The sequence below is a fragment of the Salarias fasciatus genome, chromosome 23 (genome assembly GCF_902148845.1).
Source record: "Salarias fasciatus chromosome 23, fSalaFa1.1, whole genome shotgun sequence".
Taxonomy (NCBI): Eukaryota; Metazoa; Chordata; class Actinopteri; order Blenniiformes; family Blenniidae; genus Salarias; species Salarias fasciatus.
In genome coordinates this window covers 29,331,191-29,348,501 of record NC_043766.1, presented here as the reverse complement: position 1 = coordinate 29,348,501, position 17,311 = coordinate 29,331,191, and the positions used below count along the sequence as shown (strand labels likewise).

At 42.3% G+C, this 17,311-nt stretch overlaps 1 protein-coding gene across 1 annotated transcript; it reads right to left on the bottom strand.

Moving 5' to 3' along the window:
- Positions 1-1,059: 1,059 nt before the first annotated feature.
- uchl5 (ubiquitin carboxyl-terminal hydrolase L5) lies at positions 1,060-17,141 on the bottom strand. The gene is made up of 11 exons (XM_030083794.1): positions 16,963-17,141; positions 16,496-16,559; positions 16,307-16,412; positions 10,193-10,318; positions 8,083-8,144; positions 7,310-7,440; positions 6,189-6,252; positions 6,008-6,110; positions 4,090-4,203; positions 3,830-3,928; positions 1,060-2,308 (listed from the first exon to the last, which is right to left on the bottom strand). The coding sequence occupies exons 1-11, from the start codon at positions 17,036-17,038 to the stop codon at positions 2,264-2,266; spliced, it is 990 nt and encodes a 329-aa protein (XP_029939654.1). The 5' UTR covers positions 17,039-17,141; the 3' UTR covers positions 1,060-2,263.
- Between the last annotated feature and the right edge of the window lie 170 nt (positions 17,142-17,311).

Below are 17,311 nucleotides of genomic sequence, written 5' to 3'. Positions count from 1 at the left end.
GCCATGAACCTTTAAAATAGTTCTCTTAGGAGCAGAGGACATCACTGAGATGATATGCAATGAAAACTACCTACTAAATGAAATATTTAAACATTTTTTCTTTTTTTTTACATTTCCAAGTATTTACTCCATAAACTATCATTAAAACTGACCTTTTCTTAAAGTTGTACTATTTAAAGTGTTAATTGCTTAGTTTTTGACCTAACTACTAAATGTGCCACGACTAAATGAATAAATTTAATTCAAGGTTATTATCAGGGCATCAATAACCCGGCCAAGGTCAAATTGGACTGTTTGTGGCTCCAGAACTATGAGTTTGACACCTCATGCACATTCTGTTCAAATCATGACAAAAAGCCTAAAAGAATTTAATTCTCCCCAGACAAAAAAGGCACATCTTCCCCATTGTGCCAATTTTAAAAAGAAATTTAGGCTCAAAATAGACTAAATGTCAAAAAACCATGTTGTTTGCTCACGTTTTCTTATTTGTTGTTGCATATTAAGATGTCACATTTACATGACAGTGTTTCAAGTGGCAGCGCATCGTTCATGTTTCAGATACACAACCACATTTAAACCAAGTCTGTATCTCAGAAAACGGTGTAGTTAGCATATTACGCCACTTGTGGGTGCTGTTTGTCTTGTAATGAACCACACGAGTGTGTCCACAGAACAACTCGCTGGGTCGAGGGCTTCTCTCAACTCTAGAATTACCAAGCTGCAGGAGACGCCGGGCTGGGAGTCGCACCACTCTGGAGACCGCCGCTGTTGTTATTGTCCATCTGTGCGTGCAGAAGAACTGCTTACTGCAGCCGCGGTCCACATGCGCAGCGGCTGCATTTAACCCCTTTCTACAGAGGCTTCTATTGAGAGCATTTTCAAAAAGATGCTTTTTTTTTTTCCTGCAAATTTCCCCCCGGGCCAGATTGGAGCCACTGAACATATGTTTCACTCCAGAGTTACGGGGAGGAGCGGCGGCTTTTATTAAGTTCCAATATTTTAAATTGGAGTGGGAGTTTTGTTTGGACACAAACAATATCCTTGAGGCAAAGCAGTTGACAAACATCAATACGTTTTATTATGAAAATAAGACAGACCAGCTTTCCTGGAAACATGCATTACGAGCTGATGAACACACACCGTTTGTTTTTCCCTCCGGACAGTTTCTCTGCTTCACCTGCACTGTGGGTCCGCAATGTTAGGATGGTTCACTCTCACCTCTCACCAGTCAATGCAGCCGGCGACACGCGATCTGCTGCGTGGCTCGAGGGCAACAGGAGTGACTGAGGAGGTCTGGATGGACGCATTCATGGACACGTGTGTGTGTGTGTGTGTGTGTGTGTTGGGAAGTTTGGAATGGATTAGGCTTGTTGCACATTGTTCTGAGTTTTGAGTCATGCTGGGTGTTGGGGGAGGAAACACAGGAGGGCGCACTGACAAGCTGGGCGCGGTGGGTGCGTCGAGAGCCCTCATGAGGAGGATCACTTCCAGGCGTGGCTGTTTGGCTCGCTTTGCTGCCGAGAGAGGAGTCAGACTGTGTTTTTTCATCCCTGTGTGGACGCCGTTGGATGAGTTTGATCATGTTGTTGTTTGTTTTATCAATCAATAAATCTTTATTCTTATAGCACTCTTCAGATGTTCAAAAACAAGTGTTTTACACCACTGAAAACATGGCAAAAGCAGCAAAGGGCTGAGCTTTAAACTCTGATTCCATTTGCAAACTGGGTTTAGATTGACTGGCATGTGGTGCGGTTCTGATATGATCCGATGTTTTCTGATTTTATGTCACTTCCTCACAATCTGTTGGCGTATTGACTGACTGTTGGGGAAAACCTGCTGGTTTTTAGATTAAAAGAACTTGGATTTGTGGTGAAGGAAATAAACTTTAGATGCGTGAGTTTGACCTTCGGGTATTCTTCATCATTCTTCAACCGACCTCAAAATCAGTGCGTGATTTGTTCTACTCATGTGTTTATTTTTCATTTTAAGATTCACAACTTAAAAAGCACTCGTCGTCGAGCAACAAAATAAAAAACAAAAAACGAGTCAAGTTATCCAGCGTCCTTTCCATCTAGGCTGTTTCGAGTTCTACAAACAATGAAGCGCAAACACAAGAACTCAACAGCGTGTGTGTGTGTGTACATAGGCAGGTGTGTGTGCGCGCGTGTGTGTGTGTGTGTGTGTGTGTGTGTGTGTGTGTGTGTGTGTGTGTGTGTGTGTGTGTGAGATGAGAGGCTTCTCTGGTGAAGTGAGGGGTCGTTGTTCACTTGGCTTCCTGGGCTTTTTTGGCGCTTTGTTTCTCTTTCGCCTGCGAAAATAAACAGAGGAACGATGCAGATAAACTGGGTTGAGCGGCAGCGTTTTCCTTACGTGTGTCGAAGGACATTTTCAATGCAGCAGCTAAAATGTTTTGCAGTACATGCATCGGGACAACTCAGAATTTTTTTTTTTTTTTTTTAAATACACGTCTGTAATGAAGTGTCAACCTGACAGTGAACGATGGAGACTTGTGATCACTCTACAGATCAAGTGTGTCAAACCCATTTTAGTTCTGGGCTTTCATCCTGAATGACCTGGACCAGTACATTTGTGCCAACTTGAAAGTTTTTCTTTGCTGCAGTAGAAATTTGGAATAAGTCTGTTTTAGCGAAATTTTTTGCAATTGGCTTCGAAAATTATAAAAAAAAAAAGAAAACTCAGCATAAACTGTGACGCTTTCTGATGCAAAACATAGCGAAATGTCCCCCAAAAAACCTGGTTCAATACACACGTTTCAAACAAACTTCCCCTGACAGCATGTCTTTAAGACTAACGCCAGTTTTCCATCTCATGGCAGCATCACTGATATCTCAGCTCAGGTCTCGGTGTTGTGTTGCATCTGAAACTCATATGAAATGTGTTTAAAAAAAAAAGTTTTCTTTGAAAGGGTTTTAAAATTTGCATGGCAGTTTTGGTGACCGGTTCAGGGCTTCTTGGAGCTTCTCCAGCCTGCGTGCTTCATGTTCCACCCCCCTGGACTAGACCAAATTAATATAAACCCAGGAGGCAACGAACAGAAGCAGCTAAAGATCAACCCCGAGGTTAGAAAAGGTGATTATTCGGGGCTGAAGTGAAGAAAACTTTACCAGACATTGAAAAAAAAAAAACCCAATAAAATCCACACCAAGTTTATTTATCTTCAACAGACAGAGGCCACATGTGCCGACTCCATTTATTTTTATGTCTAGACAATTTATAAGTTATTTTCATAATTACAACTATTAATTTTAAATAAATTAAAAACCTATTAATTTAAAATCCAGTGCGTCTGTTTTCATTCAGGATAAAACAATCAAGTTAGGGAAGTCACTGAATTAGCTGCAAGACGCTACATAAATATTGATGAACCCATGAAATAAAACACAGAATAACAAGAATAGAAGTTGAAATATCCATTTCTATTATGCCTCTTTGATTGTTTAAATTTAAAATTATTCTGTGTAGACTACAAAGACTCTCTCTGGGATTAATTAAAATCTTCTATTCTATAAACAATATTTGAGGGTGAGACACGACACCCTCTGGTGGACAGACGTGTAACTGCAGCTCTGCGTCAGCTAAAATAATCCTGCTGTTTTTCTTTCTTTTTAAATAAATAACTTTATCACACCTGTCACAGGTTTTTCCATTATCTTCCCCTCAAACGCCCCCAAACACTAAGCTATCGGCAGCACCCAAATGGCTCATTAACGTAATGTGCATGCTTAATGGAGGGGGGACCCAGCGATTTCAAAATGTCAAAGTACTTAGCTCTCTGAAAGTAAAGAGGCACAGAAAGAGGGTGCATTACCTTCTCCACCAGTGGTATCAACTGCTGGTACTCTGCCAGCGTCTTCAGCAACTCCATGATGAAAGGAAGGTAGTTGTGCTTTCGTCGAATGTTTTCAATCTGTGGGGAACATGAATGTGGGTCAAAGCAAGGGGGAGGAGGACGGTGTAGCTTAATTATGTTTTGGAGAGAATACAGCTGGATGTGGCTGTGTGTGTGTGTGTGTGTGTGTGTGTGTGTGTGTGTGTTGTTATTCTAAACAGCAGTGTATCGAAACCCACTTTATATCTTTTAAGCTTCTGGTTCTCCTCTTCAATAAGGAGCTGGTACTTGGCGATCTCGGACTGAATGGAGCTCAGAAACGTGCTGCTCTGGTCGGTGTCCATTGGTTCGTCCTGGGAACAGAGGAGTGGAGATTCTTCTTCATTAGTCAAACTGCCACCAACAATTTTCCCCTCGCTCATTAATTACCTTTGTCTTCAAAGACAAACACCGAATCATACATGAAGAGGCAGTACAAACATGGTTCCTGACGCCGCGGGCTCCACACACGTAGAACCGATGTCTTTATGCCTCACACGCATGAGGGTTGCTTCCTAAATTAAATGTACAGCTGCTTTGAGTTCAGTTAATTATTTCTATTTATCGAATCCTCAAGTAGATCAGGGGTGTTAAACAGGTTAGTTCAGGGGCCACATCTTGACCAATTGCATCTTTAGCGGGCCAGACGGGTAAAATAGTTCCATCATAACATTTAAAGTTTTTCTTCATCCCGGCATCGTGATGAAAATGGCTACATTTTCACAAAAACAAGAAAATACAATTAAAAATTACAACAGTCTCCACATAAAGCCATTTTTTTAATGATGCTCTCTGGGGGAAGACTACAGTGAAATGTCAAAAAATAAAGTTCTCTTTTAGCTATTGGCATTCTGAAAGATTTCACTAATTCACCCTGACAGCACTGCTTTGAGGCTAGTTTAATAGCAGCGAGGTGGGCTGCTCGCTGCCATAGCAGCATGAGCCATCTCTCACTTTGGGTCTTGTTTAAAAAAAAAAGGAAAAAAAAAAGAAAAGAAAGAAACATCAATGTTGTTGCTTTCATTTATTCATTTATTTTTGCAATATGCCTGATTTGGTGATCTAAATCGAAGCCTCTTGCAGGTGGTTTTGGACAACAGGCTTTTTGAAAAAATATCTTTACAGGTATTCAGAGAAATGTGATTTTGTGCAGATCCTGGTTTATGTGTTTCTCTCCATATGGAACATTTTTCAAATTAACGGCAAACTCAGATTTCTTTTTGACACTAAGCTTGGAGGTAGTTTTTGCTTTCAGCATCTGAGTTTATCTCTGTTGATTTTATTCTCATTTCCACAATGTATTTTGTTATTTTTGAACATCTTGATAGGTTAAAGAGAAAAATTGATTACATTAGTTGGGAATAACTGTAGTTGTCTGATTTAAAGAAAAAAAAATCACAGTATATTTTAGTTTGATGTCAGTTAGGCATTTGCAAACACTTCAATCATTTTTCTTTACATTATATGGGCAGATTTCTCCTGCTATCTGGCGCCCTACAGCAGACGTCTGTCTCACGCTTATTAAATTATTTCTACATCTAAACTCTTGGAAAATCTTGTTTTTCCAGACGTGGATCAGCTGAATGTGTCACCCTGCTTTACTGAAGCAGGTGTAGTGAACTCAGTGCATCTTAACAACGCTAACAAGGGCGGTCAGCCGTGAAAGCATCAAGTTATAAAATAATAGAAAAAAGCATCGACGACAGGTTCATTTAGTGTTTACAAAACACTCACTGTTGTGCGACGCTGGCAAACACAACCACAATAAAACAGTCGATGTGGATTCTGTTTGATGCCGGAATGGGCTCCACCCGTGTCGCGACAGGATCTCTTATGAAACTCCGACTTTCTTCTGAATGCTGCGAGATGGCAGCCTCTCTGCAAGTTTCATCGGCTTGAAACCGAATCTGACACATGTAACAAAGACGTGCGAGTCTGGAAACCACAGGATTGTTTATTTTTAACTTGAGCACACTGCAGCTATGATCTCTAACTTTTGAAAGCTGCCAGCTGATGCATTTTACATGTCTCCACCAGCGGGGAAGAAAAGCAAAGGAATAAATTATTCTTTGTTATGTCTGCAGTGGATGAAGCTCTTCTGCTTCTGCTGCCACTCACCTCGGTGAGCTGAGTCTGGAGCTCTGCAATTTTCCGTTCGTATATCATCTTTCTGTCCGACACGATGGCCATTAGGTTGAAACGGATCTCTCCTTCGCTGTACCTAAAGACACAGCCGATAAGCTGTCAGGAGAACGTGCCCGGCAAACCACAGATTGGTTAAAATAAATAGGATCTTTACTTCTGTATCCTTTTCTCGATCACTGGGCGGACTGCGCTGATCCAGTCGTCCTGGTTGCACGCACCTGGTGGAAAAGAAGAAAAAACAGAATAAATTATACAGCACATGCAGCCGCTCACAGCAACTACAAGCTAGAAGATGCACGTCGGCACTGAAGTGGCAGCTTTATGGGAAACGCACGGAGGCCAAGAAGACAAGAAATCACCTGTGCACTGCAGGGTCGCGCAGCGAGGGATTTTAAACATCAAAACCAAAACTTTACAGGAACAGAAGTAAAATACCAAAGAGAGCCGAGTGATAAAACGATAAAGACTTATATATCGCCGAAGATACATACTGCAGTTTTACAACGTGTGACAGTTTTAGAACGTTTGACATAGGGCTGGGCAATATATCAAAGTTTATGATACATCAACATTTTCCTGAGATAAAAAATCGAAAAGTACAATATTGGTTACATCGATATAGTTTTTGTGCAATCCAATGATTGCTCTGTGAAAAAAATGGCTCCCTAATTAACACATATATTGGCCTATTGCACAAATCACTTAAAGGAGCTCTACGGAAGAAGAAGGAAGGTGATTTTAGTCACCCGACGCTGAGCTGAAAAACGCAAAGAAACACGTTTCGATCAAAAGTTCCACTGCCTCCGGAGCTGCTTGCCTCTGCGGGGACAGAGCGTTTCCTTCATGTGTTCTGTCACTGTGCTCAGCTCTGTCAAACATATGGTCTGTGGGCTAAACCAGGGACATCAGAGGGTCCAGTTCGGCCTGAGACGACTGTGCAGATAGTCGAGTCACTGATGCATTTTTAGTTGCAGCAGGATTGGAAGAGACACTTCACTCTATTTAACACCAGGGTTCAAAGTTTTAGGCTGGCATGATGTTAAAATTGAACTTATTTTGAAAATTTTACATTTTTATGTGTCTTTTCTATTGATTTGCAATGAAACATTTGGATTTGTGGATGTTGATCTTTCAGTTTCTCACTGAACTGAACTGAGTTTGACACAGCCGGCTTTAACCCTGAAAACATCTCGTTTTTAAAATGCTTTTTCTTCTTCTCCATAAGCATTTGAAGCGCAGCCCTGACACCATATTAACTTCTTAAATTCTGCTTACCGAGGTCAATAGGTCCTTCCCGAAGTCCGTCCAGCTCGTACAGTCTGCCGTTGACGGGGACATAGCTCACAAAATGAAAGGCATCCTCGTCTTTCGCTGACGACTTTGCGTCAAATTCGAACATCTGCTGTCTGTAGAAGAAAACGAAATTTAAATCATTAAATCATTAAAAACAAAAACTTGAGGTGACTGACTCCACATGCACAAGTTACAAGGCCCTTTACACCACAACCATTTCAAGCGAAACTCTCGTCGTGTTTTGAGCGTCTGTTTACAAGACAACACTATTCAAGAGGCAATGAAAACAAAAGCTTTTTCAAGTTAAACATTAAAAACAAAGAATCAAAAGGGAAATTACAAAAGCTGTACACAGTTACGTATTTTTACCAAATTTTTCAGCACTACTGTCCTCCAACATCCTCCACAGTCACCAGGTGGAGACTCATTTTCAATAAAGACATTACACTTACAATCAAGGCAAAGTACGTCTGACAAAGCGCCCGATGAGTGTATGATACGAACAACATCTTCTGAGAGCGACAGCATTAAGAGGTCTGAGATACCCCAAAAACAAAAAGTTTTCTTTGACGTTCACTGAAGGGATTCAGCTGAAGGAGTCACTATCACTTATTTATGCTTAAAAAAGCTGACTGGTGCATTAGCAACACGCGAGCCAATCGCTTCTCGCCGGGTCTGAGCGAGGAGCTAAAAATAACATGAAGCCAATCAAACGGACCCTCTTCTCACTGGATGTGATATGAGCGGGAGCTTACCTGGCAAAGCCGTTGTGAACTTGTCGGATCACTTCAGAGTTGCTGAGAGCCAAACCTTTCATCTGAGGAGAGCCGAAGATGCAGGATTATCATGCTGACTGCGTAACTCTTTCCACACAAACCCAGCTCTGGGCAACACACCGCTTACTGCGTTTCTCCGTATGATCCCAGTTAGACACTTCCCAGTTACTGATCACAGACAATTACACTTAACTGAAACGGTGTGAAAATGTTCTGCAAAGTGTAACATTAAAATGCACCGTGATACACTCCTAATGTAAATATCACAAAGGAGTTACATGTGATAATGTTTCCAAGTATTCTGCATTCATGTTCTGTGAAATCTAAATGACAGAACTGCACTTATGAACAAAACCTAAAATGAACCCACCCGCCAAAAAAGTGAACAATTAAAAAATCTTAAGAACATCTTAATTCATATTGTGAGTTCTGAACTACATTATCTTTTAAGAAAAAACTTAAGACTTACTGTGTTATATTAACACTACAGCTCTTAGTTGTTACATTAATGATTTTTTAATGTCAGATTGGGAGTACAGTAAATCCTTCCTACCCCTAACTGCTTCTAATGCATGTATTTAAGGTTAAACTACAGGAGAATAAAGATTAAATGCTGAGATATTAGGCATCTTAGAAATTTCTGACTTGGCCTAAGCTAAAGGAGCAGTGATGCTTCGTTTTGCAAACTACAAATATTCCCAGCAGCTCAAGAAACCTGTCGGTGTCTAATATCGTGTGCATTAACAGTTGAGTATTGTGACAATATAATTTTCAAGAGATACAAACACTTTAGTCCTGTTCATATAACATTTTCAAGTTAAAAAGCAAAGCTTTCTTATCATTTTGGGGCGTCTGTTTGCACAATGGTGTTGGAAGTCACTGAAAATGCAAGTTTTTGATGAAAACATCCTGACTCTTGTCTATAGGGACACGAGGGAAAAGACAACTTTCTGAAGTGCAACTGCACATGAACACCACCGCCACAGTATACAGTTCTTCTGTTCTCTGTAAAGATAGATGGACGACGACAATAGTGGCCTAAAGAGTGCCACAAGTCACAAGGAATAGCAATCCAATTTGGTGGTCTGTCTATTTGAACCAAGACTACCAAGACAATTTCAATAAATAACTATGAATGAGTTGAGTGTTTTTATCAGAACTTCCTTTAATATTTCAGTAGTGAAATGAGGGTTGTTGGATGAAGAGAAGAAGTAAAACAGGATCATTTTGGTTTCATTAGTCCACAGCACCGTGCTCCAAAATGAAGCTTTCTTGTCCAAATGTACATTTGAACCTCAGGTGACTGTTGGTGGCAGGAGCTCAGAAAAGGCATCCTCTGCATTTCTCCCCTGCACAGCTTTTCCTGCTCGTTCCTTTTTCCACTGCAGGATGATCTTGTAGATCTTTGGGGGAGGTTTGCTGGGCTGTTTTCAACTATTCTCACCTTTTTTGGCCTTTGCCTCTCCCATATTTTTCTTTGCCAGCCTCTTCTGGCCTCAACGTGAACTGTGTCTAAATGCTTCCATGTTCTCTTTATGTTCCTCACAGTAAAAAAATAATAGATGAAATCTCTCAGAGAGTGTTTTGTAGCCTTCCACAAAACCAAAGTCTGCAGCCTGTGTCTACACATGGCTCTGCTGCCTCTGGAGCAGCTCCTTGCAGTTTTTAGAATATCTCGTGTAAATAAACATTTTGTTTTAATTTTTATTTTATTTGCACTCTACAGCAATTTTGAAAAATCAAAATAGGAGAAAATAAAAGAAAAGAGAAGAAAGGAAAATGTAGTTTTCACTAGCATGATCTCATAAGCAGCACAGCTTTCTGAGTTTATTAATACAAATGAGTTCCCCTCGATTTTTTGTCTTTTTTTGACTTCTGCCCTGCGGCTGGGATGTGGTTATTAGTTAGAATTGGTAATTAGAAATATCACTGCAATTTCTCCACTTTTTATACATCTTATTTCCCTCCGAGAGAATCGACTGCTCTCTACTCGTCCGATGGATCTGCAGCACTCCCCAACGTTTGGTGACATTATTTTAAGTGAGAGGAAAACAAAAAAGTAAAAATATAAAAAATACCAGTGACGTACAGCTGCGTCGAAACTTTGTGAAAACTCCCTGAACTCCGTCAGCGTGTCTCCAAGTAGCATGTCGGGGTGGGTGCAGTTGAGCAGAACACTCACTATCGCCTGGGTGGCACAAGCATTGTTAATGACCTGAAAACACACAGATAAAGACAGAAGTAATTAACTGGACTTATATCAGAACCCTGCTGCACATTTCAAGCAAGGCATGGTACATTCAATAAAACAACCAAACTGGACACACAGCAGTATGAATAACCCACAGCATGTCACTCACAGAAACAATACAAAATTGGCATCATATATATATATATATATAAAGGGAATCTTATTGGAATAAACCACACCACCCTCTCACTGTTGTGCAGTTAATGCCATGGGCTCATTCAATTAAGTACCACAACAATTCATTATTGAATTCAATTTGGATGAACTGCACCGCTGCACAGATTAAAGCATTTTGCAATTGCACTCTTGTTCTCTTTGTCCTGTGAGTGCATTGACCACCTACTCCAACTTTACTTGAAAAAAAATACAGTTAAAACTTTATCTGGGATGGATCAGTTACCATTTCTATATCAAGAAAAGTGTATCTCCAATAAGCACAGAAACACATTGACATTCAAAAGAAATAGAGCAGAAATTAATGTATAAAACCTGGAAAATATTTTACAGGAATAAAGTATTAGTAACAGAGAATAATTGCATTTAATAAATAAGCTCGTAAACTATTTTAGGGAGTATTTAAACATGAATTGCCTGTAAGACAGTTTGTATGTCAGGCCACCGGTTTGTGTTTGCAATACAACCAAAGAACAGTTCAACGTAAACATTCAAGCTCCCTTTAGCTTCTATTCTTCATCCAACAGGTCCACTTGGGATCTGCATGTACAAAAAAATGTGTCTCTACTGATGCAGATGATGGTGTAGTAAATGTGCAAGGGTGTACCCAAAAAAAACCGGAATTTGATTATAACTTTTTATTTATGACATTTCAAAATAAAACACCACCGTCGCCTTCAAAATAATCCCCATCTGCATTAATGCAGCGCTCCAGCCGTGTCTCCCACTTCACCAATGCGTCGTCAGACCCGCGCGTAAAACTGCCATTTTTTGCCGGCTGCGATTTTTCTGTCACCTCCTCCACATCTGCAAACCGCTGTCCCTTCAGCTCTTTCTTCAACTTGGGGAACAAGAAAAAGTCACTCGAGGCTACATCTGGCGAATCAGGCGGATGGGAGAGGAGATTCATCTCATTCTTCGCCAGAAACTGTGTGAAGCGCAGCGCCGTGTCCGCTGGCGCACTGTGGAGGTGGATCAACCGGGCTCCACTCCGCGGGCCGCTTTCTCCTCACATCCTCACGGAGCCGTCTGAGGACTTCCATGTAGTAGTCCTGGTTTACAGTCTGACCTGGAGGGACAGACTTGCTGTGGACGAGACCCTGGACAGGGGAAAAGCAGCTCAGCATTGTTTTCACGGCTGAGCGGACCTGACGCGCGGACATCTGGCCCTTTTTAAACCACCCAAACCACTCATGGACCTGATTCTTCGCCAGAGCATCATCCTTGTAGGCTTGCTGCAACAAGGTGAGTGTTTCTGCTGCTGTTTTTTCCCAGCAAAAAGCAGAATTTAATGTTTACGCGCCATTTTGGAAAAAATCGCAGACCGCCGCTGCACTCTGTTGCTATAAATAGCGCCTGACAGGCGTCAGTGTAACTCTCGGAGCTCAAATTTCTCACAGATGTGCATGAGGCTTACCTGCAGCACATCTGACGGCCAGAAGTCGGAACTCATTATTATTATTGTTTTCTGACCAAATTCCGTTTTTTTTTGGGTACCCCCTCGTATACTGTTATGTATACTAAGCTGGAGAGTAAGCAGAGATCAAACACTTTACATGATGACAGAGAGCAAGCCGTTTTCCAAAACAGTCATTTTTTTTTGCCACTGACTGGTCTATTTGTGCCGTCTTCAGTTGGACTGAGCTAAAGCGCCTTCACCTTATGTCGGTGGTTGAAAAGCTGTGGACAGTCGTGGCTAATACCCCTTCCCCACTGCAACTAGCAGGTCAAACCGTGTTTTCGACCCGCTAACAATCGGCTTCAGACTCGTTTCCCACTGCCTGCAGACCCGGGTCTAGCCGCCTGCTGGCGAGCAGCGTCGCTGCGCTTTTCCCACACTGATGGTGTCCCACGTTGATGACATCATCAGCGTGACGGAGCACAACCAAAGTAAACAATGCAGCGGAACACAGTCCCCGTTACCTGTAGACCAATCTCCTCCTCCCCACGGATCAGGAGAAGCTCTCTGGTCTCGCTATCTTGCCAATGCTGGGTCATCTTGACGAAGGATATCTCACGCTGTGTCCAGAAACAACAACTAGTATTGTTTGTTTGTGTTTGCAATAAAATGCTAGAGAGAGAAAAAAAAAAAAAAAAAAAAAAGGAACAACAACTAGCCTGCTAACGTAGCCACGCTGCGTCGACATCATCACGTAATTTCCCGGATGTATCCCTCCCACTAATAGAGCCATATGAAATCCGTGTTAATGGAATCGCGGAAATGACCAATAAAAACAGAATTGGAATAAAACGCAGAATATTGCGGAATTGGCCCTAATCTGGCCTGAAATTCAGTTTTCGGGAGAAAATGGAACCTTATAGTGCAAAGCAAACATGCCGGGGGGACCGTCAGAGCTGTTGCAACGAGTACGTCACTTAAACAATGCCCCTAACATGCTATTACTAATGCTAATGCTAACACAACAACAACACGATGTCCAAGCGAGCTGCTCCCTCCCCTCTCAAACATTCAAAAAATTTACGAAACTCCACGCTAAGCGCTAAATACAGAGCAGAACAGTACATGGACTTTTATGCTTTAAGGGGATAAGCTTTTTTGTAAATGCTGTCAACGTACCATAGGTTGGACTCGCAAAGACACATGCGACAGTGGAGTGTTTATTATAATTTACATTATTATTTATTATTTCTCTTTAAAATTTAATTGAAAAGTATTTCTTTGTTGCAGCACTTTAAACATTAAATGGACTGTTATATCCTATTAAACTGTGGACATTTATTCATTTCCACTTACCAGACACCTTTATTTATGGTAAAAATTAGGGCTGTTACGATTAGGAATTTTAGGAGACGATTAATTGTCAGGAAAAAAAATTGCGATTGACAAATATATTGGGGGCGGGGGGGTGCGCGTGTGTTGTGTGTGTGTGTGTGTGTGTGTGTGTGTGTGTGTGTGTGTGTGTGTGTTGGAATCTAGTCGTGGGCCTGCCTGGACGTTTCGTCGGGCCGTATTCAGCCCGCGGGCCGCCAGTTGATGATCGCAGTAGTATTAGCATTAGCATGTTAGCGCTTTTGTTCGGCACTGTTTTACGGCAAAATTAACATATCGCTTCCTTCACGTCACCGGGCCCCCTTAGTTGGGCTGAAAACTGAAATGCATCCACAGCGGTGCCCTGCTACGTGCCTTCGGAACCAGGACCTCCTCACCCTCCATGTTATTAGCCTAGCCTCGCTAACCATCCAGCTGAGACGAGAGGGAGACGGCAGAGTGAGGCTGCAACGCTGCATGCGGCGGGTGCTGCTAGCGCTCCACCATGACGTCAGATTCTGAGTTCTATGCAACTTTGTGGATAAAATAAATAATTCACGGTAATCGCGAATATGAAAAATATTTGCGAATATGTAAAAAAAAATCGCGATTAACGATTATTGTAATAATTGTGACAGCCCTAGTAAAAATGAGCATAAAAAGCAAAATACCAAATTCAGAAATATTAAAACGGAAAAAACGGAACTTGGGAAAAAATAAAACGGAATTGGGAAAAAAAATAAAACGGATTTCATATACCTCTACACTAAAAGCTGATAGCAGCAACCCGTTAAAAACTCGGGTCGATTGCAGGGTTGAAAGACCCGGGTCTAGATGCCGATTAAACCCTTTCACACTGTCATGAGGAGCCGATTATTTGTGGGTTTAAACAGGTTTTTTGGCCAGTGTGAAAGGGGCTTCATTCAGTTTTTCTTTAGCATATGCAGCTGTAAACCTGACCACCTTCAACATAAGAATCTGGTAACTGATTGATCTAGATGTTTTGGTTGATGATTCTAATGTACGATTCTCAACACGCATGTGTGGTTTCATGCAAACAAAACCGACAGTGCAAACTCCGGCGCGGCATGCTAACTACATCGTTTTCAGCATTTCTGCCATTTCGGTGAAGACAGACACCTTTTTTAAGTGTTTTAAATCGCTTTTAAAAACTCATTTATTTGCACTAGCTTTCAACACGAGCTGAGCTAGGCATTCTTTGCACCTTAATTTCTGAAATGTACTTTTTATTGTTCGTTTTATTTTAGTTCTTTTTTATTATGTGCAGCACTTCGGGCAGTGTTTACTGTATTTTAATGTGCTTTATAAATAAACCTTGACCTTGACCTTTTTCAAAGCCTTGCTGGGAGTTCAACTTTTCAGAAACGAAAACGCAAAAACAATTCCTCTTTCGCTAGAAACATTGTGTTAACGAGGCCCAACTCTCGCATACTTCATCAAAGAGACAAACACACATGGTAATGCTCACCAGGTAGCCTTATGTACTTGTCTTGGGGAGTGTCTATGGAGAAGCAGCACACGAACAGGGAGATCATACCATCTCCAGACAGGATGGCTTCCAAGCTTGGACTTAAACTAGAGATGTGTTCCTAATGGTGCGTTCACACCGGACGCAAGTAGCGCGGCGCGATTCGCCCCTGGTTGGCCGCGTGTGCATTGTGTGACCCAACAGCGGCTTCCGCTGAATTCGCATCTCTGTGGCCGGCGGTCTGCTTAATTGCTTGATAAAGCCCGACAACGTCGTCGTCGCGAGTCCAGGCGACATGTTTGGTTTCATAATATTTTGCAGAGGTGTTCAGAGTATGGTGAATTTCACCATTTACTCCAGGAGCTGCGCCAGGATGAAGGACGCTTTCAGCGGTACTTCCGTGTCTCCTGGCCCAGTTTGACAAGCTGCTGTCCCGCATCGGCGCTCGCATTCCACCGGGGACCCGACCTCTCAGTAAACTCACTGTTTAACTAACAGTAAACACTGTTTCACCACAATCTCTTTACTCAGTTTACCTGGGACCCGACCTCCTCACTAATCTTCCTCCAAGCAAGCTCCTTTTCATTCTTGTCCCTATAAAAATACGACGAAGGGAGCTCAGGGCGAGCGCAGACCGCTGTGTTCAGTTTCTCCTCCATTTCTGGTGTTTCCCGAGGGCTCCGGTACGTCATAAATGACGTCATATAGAGCGGCTCTGTGATTGGTTCGCCGCTCGCGAATTCGCTCGAAAGTTCAACATTCCCAACTTTGAGCGGCGCAAGTAGAGCGGCGGAGCGGCCGCCGCTCAATTCGCTGAATTTGCGCCGCGTGACCGCTCGCCGCTTCCTGGCCGCGCCAAAACCATATATTTTCTACGTAAATCGGCCGCTCTCGCCGCGCTATTCGCGTCCGGTGTGAACGCACCATAAGTGTGTTAACCACTACAACACAAATTAGACAATAGACGACTGTCAACAGTAGACTGTTGAATTGTGGACAGCCACTGTAGGGTGCCCCTTTGTCTTTAAAGGTGAGGGCAGAAGGGAGCGTAACCTCTGCATGGACTGGAAGAAAAGATCACCTCTTGTCACAACCTCTCTGCCTTTGTACAAACTCCAGTGCAGGCTGAATGAACGCATGTTCCACAGTTTCAGGGCCTGAAAAGGAATACATAGATTTGGGGGCATCGCATGTATAAAACTCCAGCCTTGAATGGCTCGACGGGTCTGGTTTGCCTACAGTGTTTTCTATATAAAACACTATGACCTTGCTAGGTCATGACACTGTGGCAAATGTGGATGCCTCACGTGGCAAACGGTCTGATTTTGAAACCACACAAAGTGGACAATCCCATTCAATGACATCAGGTGTATCAGAGAAACCCCAGGACGCTGACAGAAAAACAATGCACACACACCGTCAACAAGACAACTCCACACAGAAAGGCCCTGAAGCCCAATCCGGGCTCAAATCGGGTTCAAACCTAAAACCAATACACCCAACCCCACCTGCAGTATACCTGTTTGGCAAAGAAGATGTGATCCAGTCTTGAATCCTGGACAATTGATCCTGCAGGCTCCTCACCAGGTTGCCACTTGAATAGGAAAATCAACCCATGCACTGGTCTGAAAGGGGAGGGACATCCACATTAATATACCTGTAATAACACGAAGCACAGGAAATATAGCTGCAGCATGCATGAACATACTTCAAGTTGTCAAAGTTCTCGGGCTCCATGCTCCATATCTCCTCAACTTGGGCTCCTTTGCAGCCTGAATAACACAAGTAAACAAAGGGGATTGTACACGGTGATTAAAAATGAAGGGGAAAAACGACAAAGGCAGAAATTCCCTGTCAGAGGTGACGTAAAAGCATACCCAAAACAAAAAAGCTCATTTCGGGTTTGTTATCGAACATCGTTGTTTTGAACGCTGAGTAATGCTAGCCGTTTAGCGCGCTTAATAAATAAGTTGCAACAACTCAGTGATCGCATGCAATTCGCCATCCGACGCCTATAACGAGCGTCGGCAAAGATGCATAACTCGTAATATTTTTCGTTTGTTTGTTGCAGAGAGGGAGAAAACCATTTGTGAGCTGCCGTTAGCATAGAAGCTGCTAACTAGCCAGCTAGCGTCTACTGGTTAGCCACGTTACAATGAATGAGCGGTCACGCACCAAAACCCTTAATGAGCTCCGTGAAGACCCCTGGGTCGCTCTCCATCAGACACCACTCTCCTGCACTGCCGGCCATTCTCGATGGAGCGTTATCTTTTTATAATATGACGCAACCTGCTCTTTTAGGTTAACAAGACGCCTCAACTGTTAGCTGTGCAGTCACGCTAATTATACCAAGGCACTGGGATGACGTCGATCTGGGTGCGCTCGTTTCTTACAGAGCGTACATCGCAAGGGCGGTCTCTGACGAATGCAAGCAACTACATTTAGTAACTTAGTAGATAATTATTTTAAATATAAAAATGTAAAGAAAATGGTTTATACGCTGCAATAGTATTCTGCTTATAAA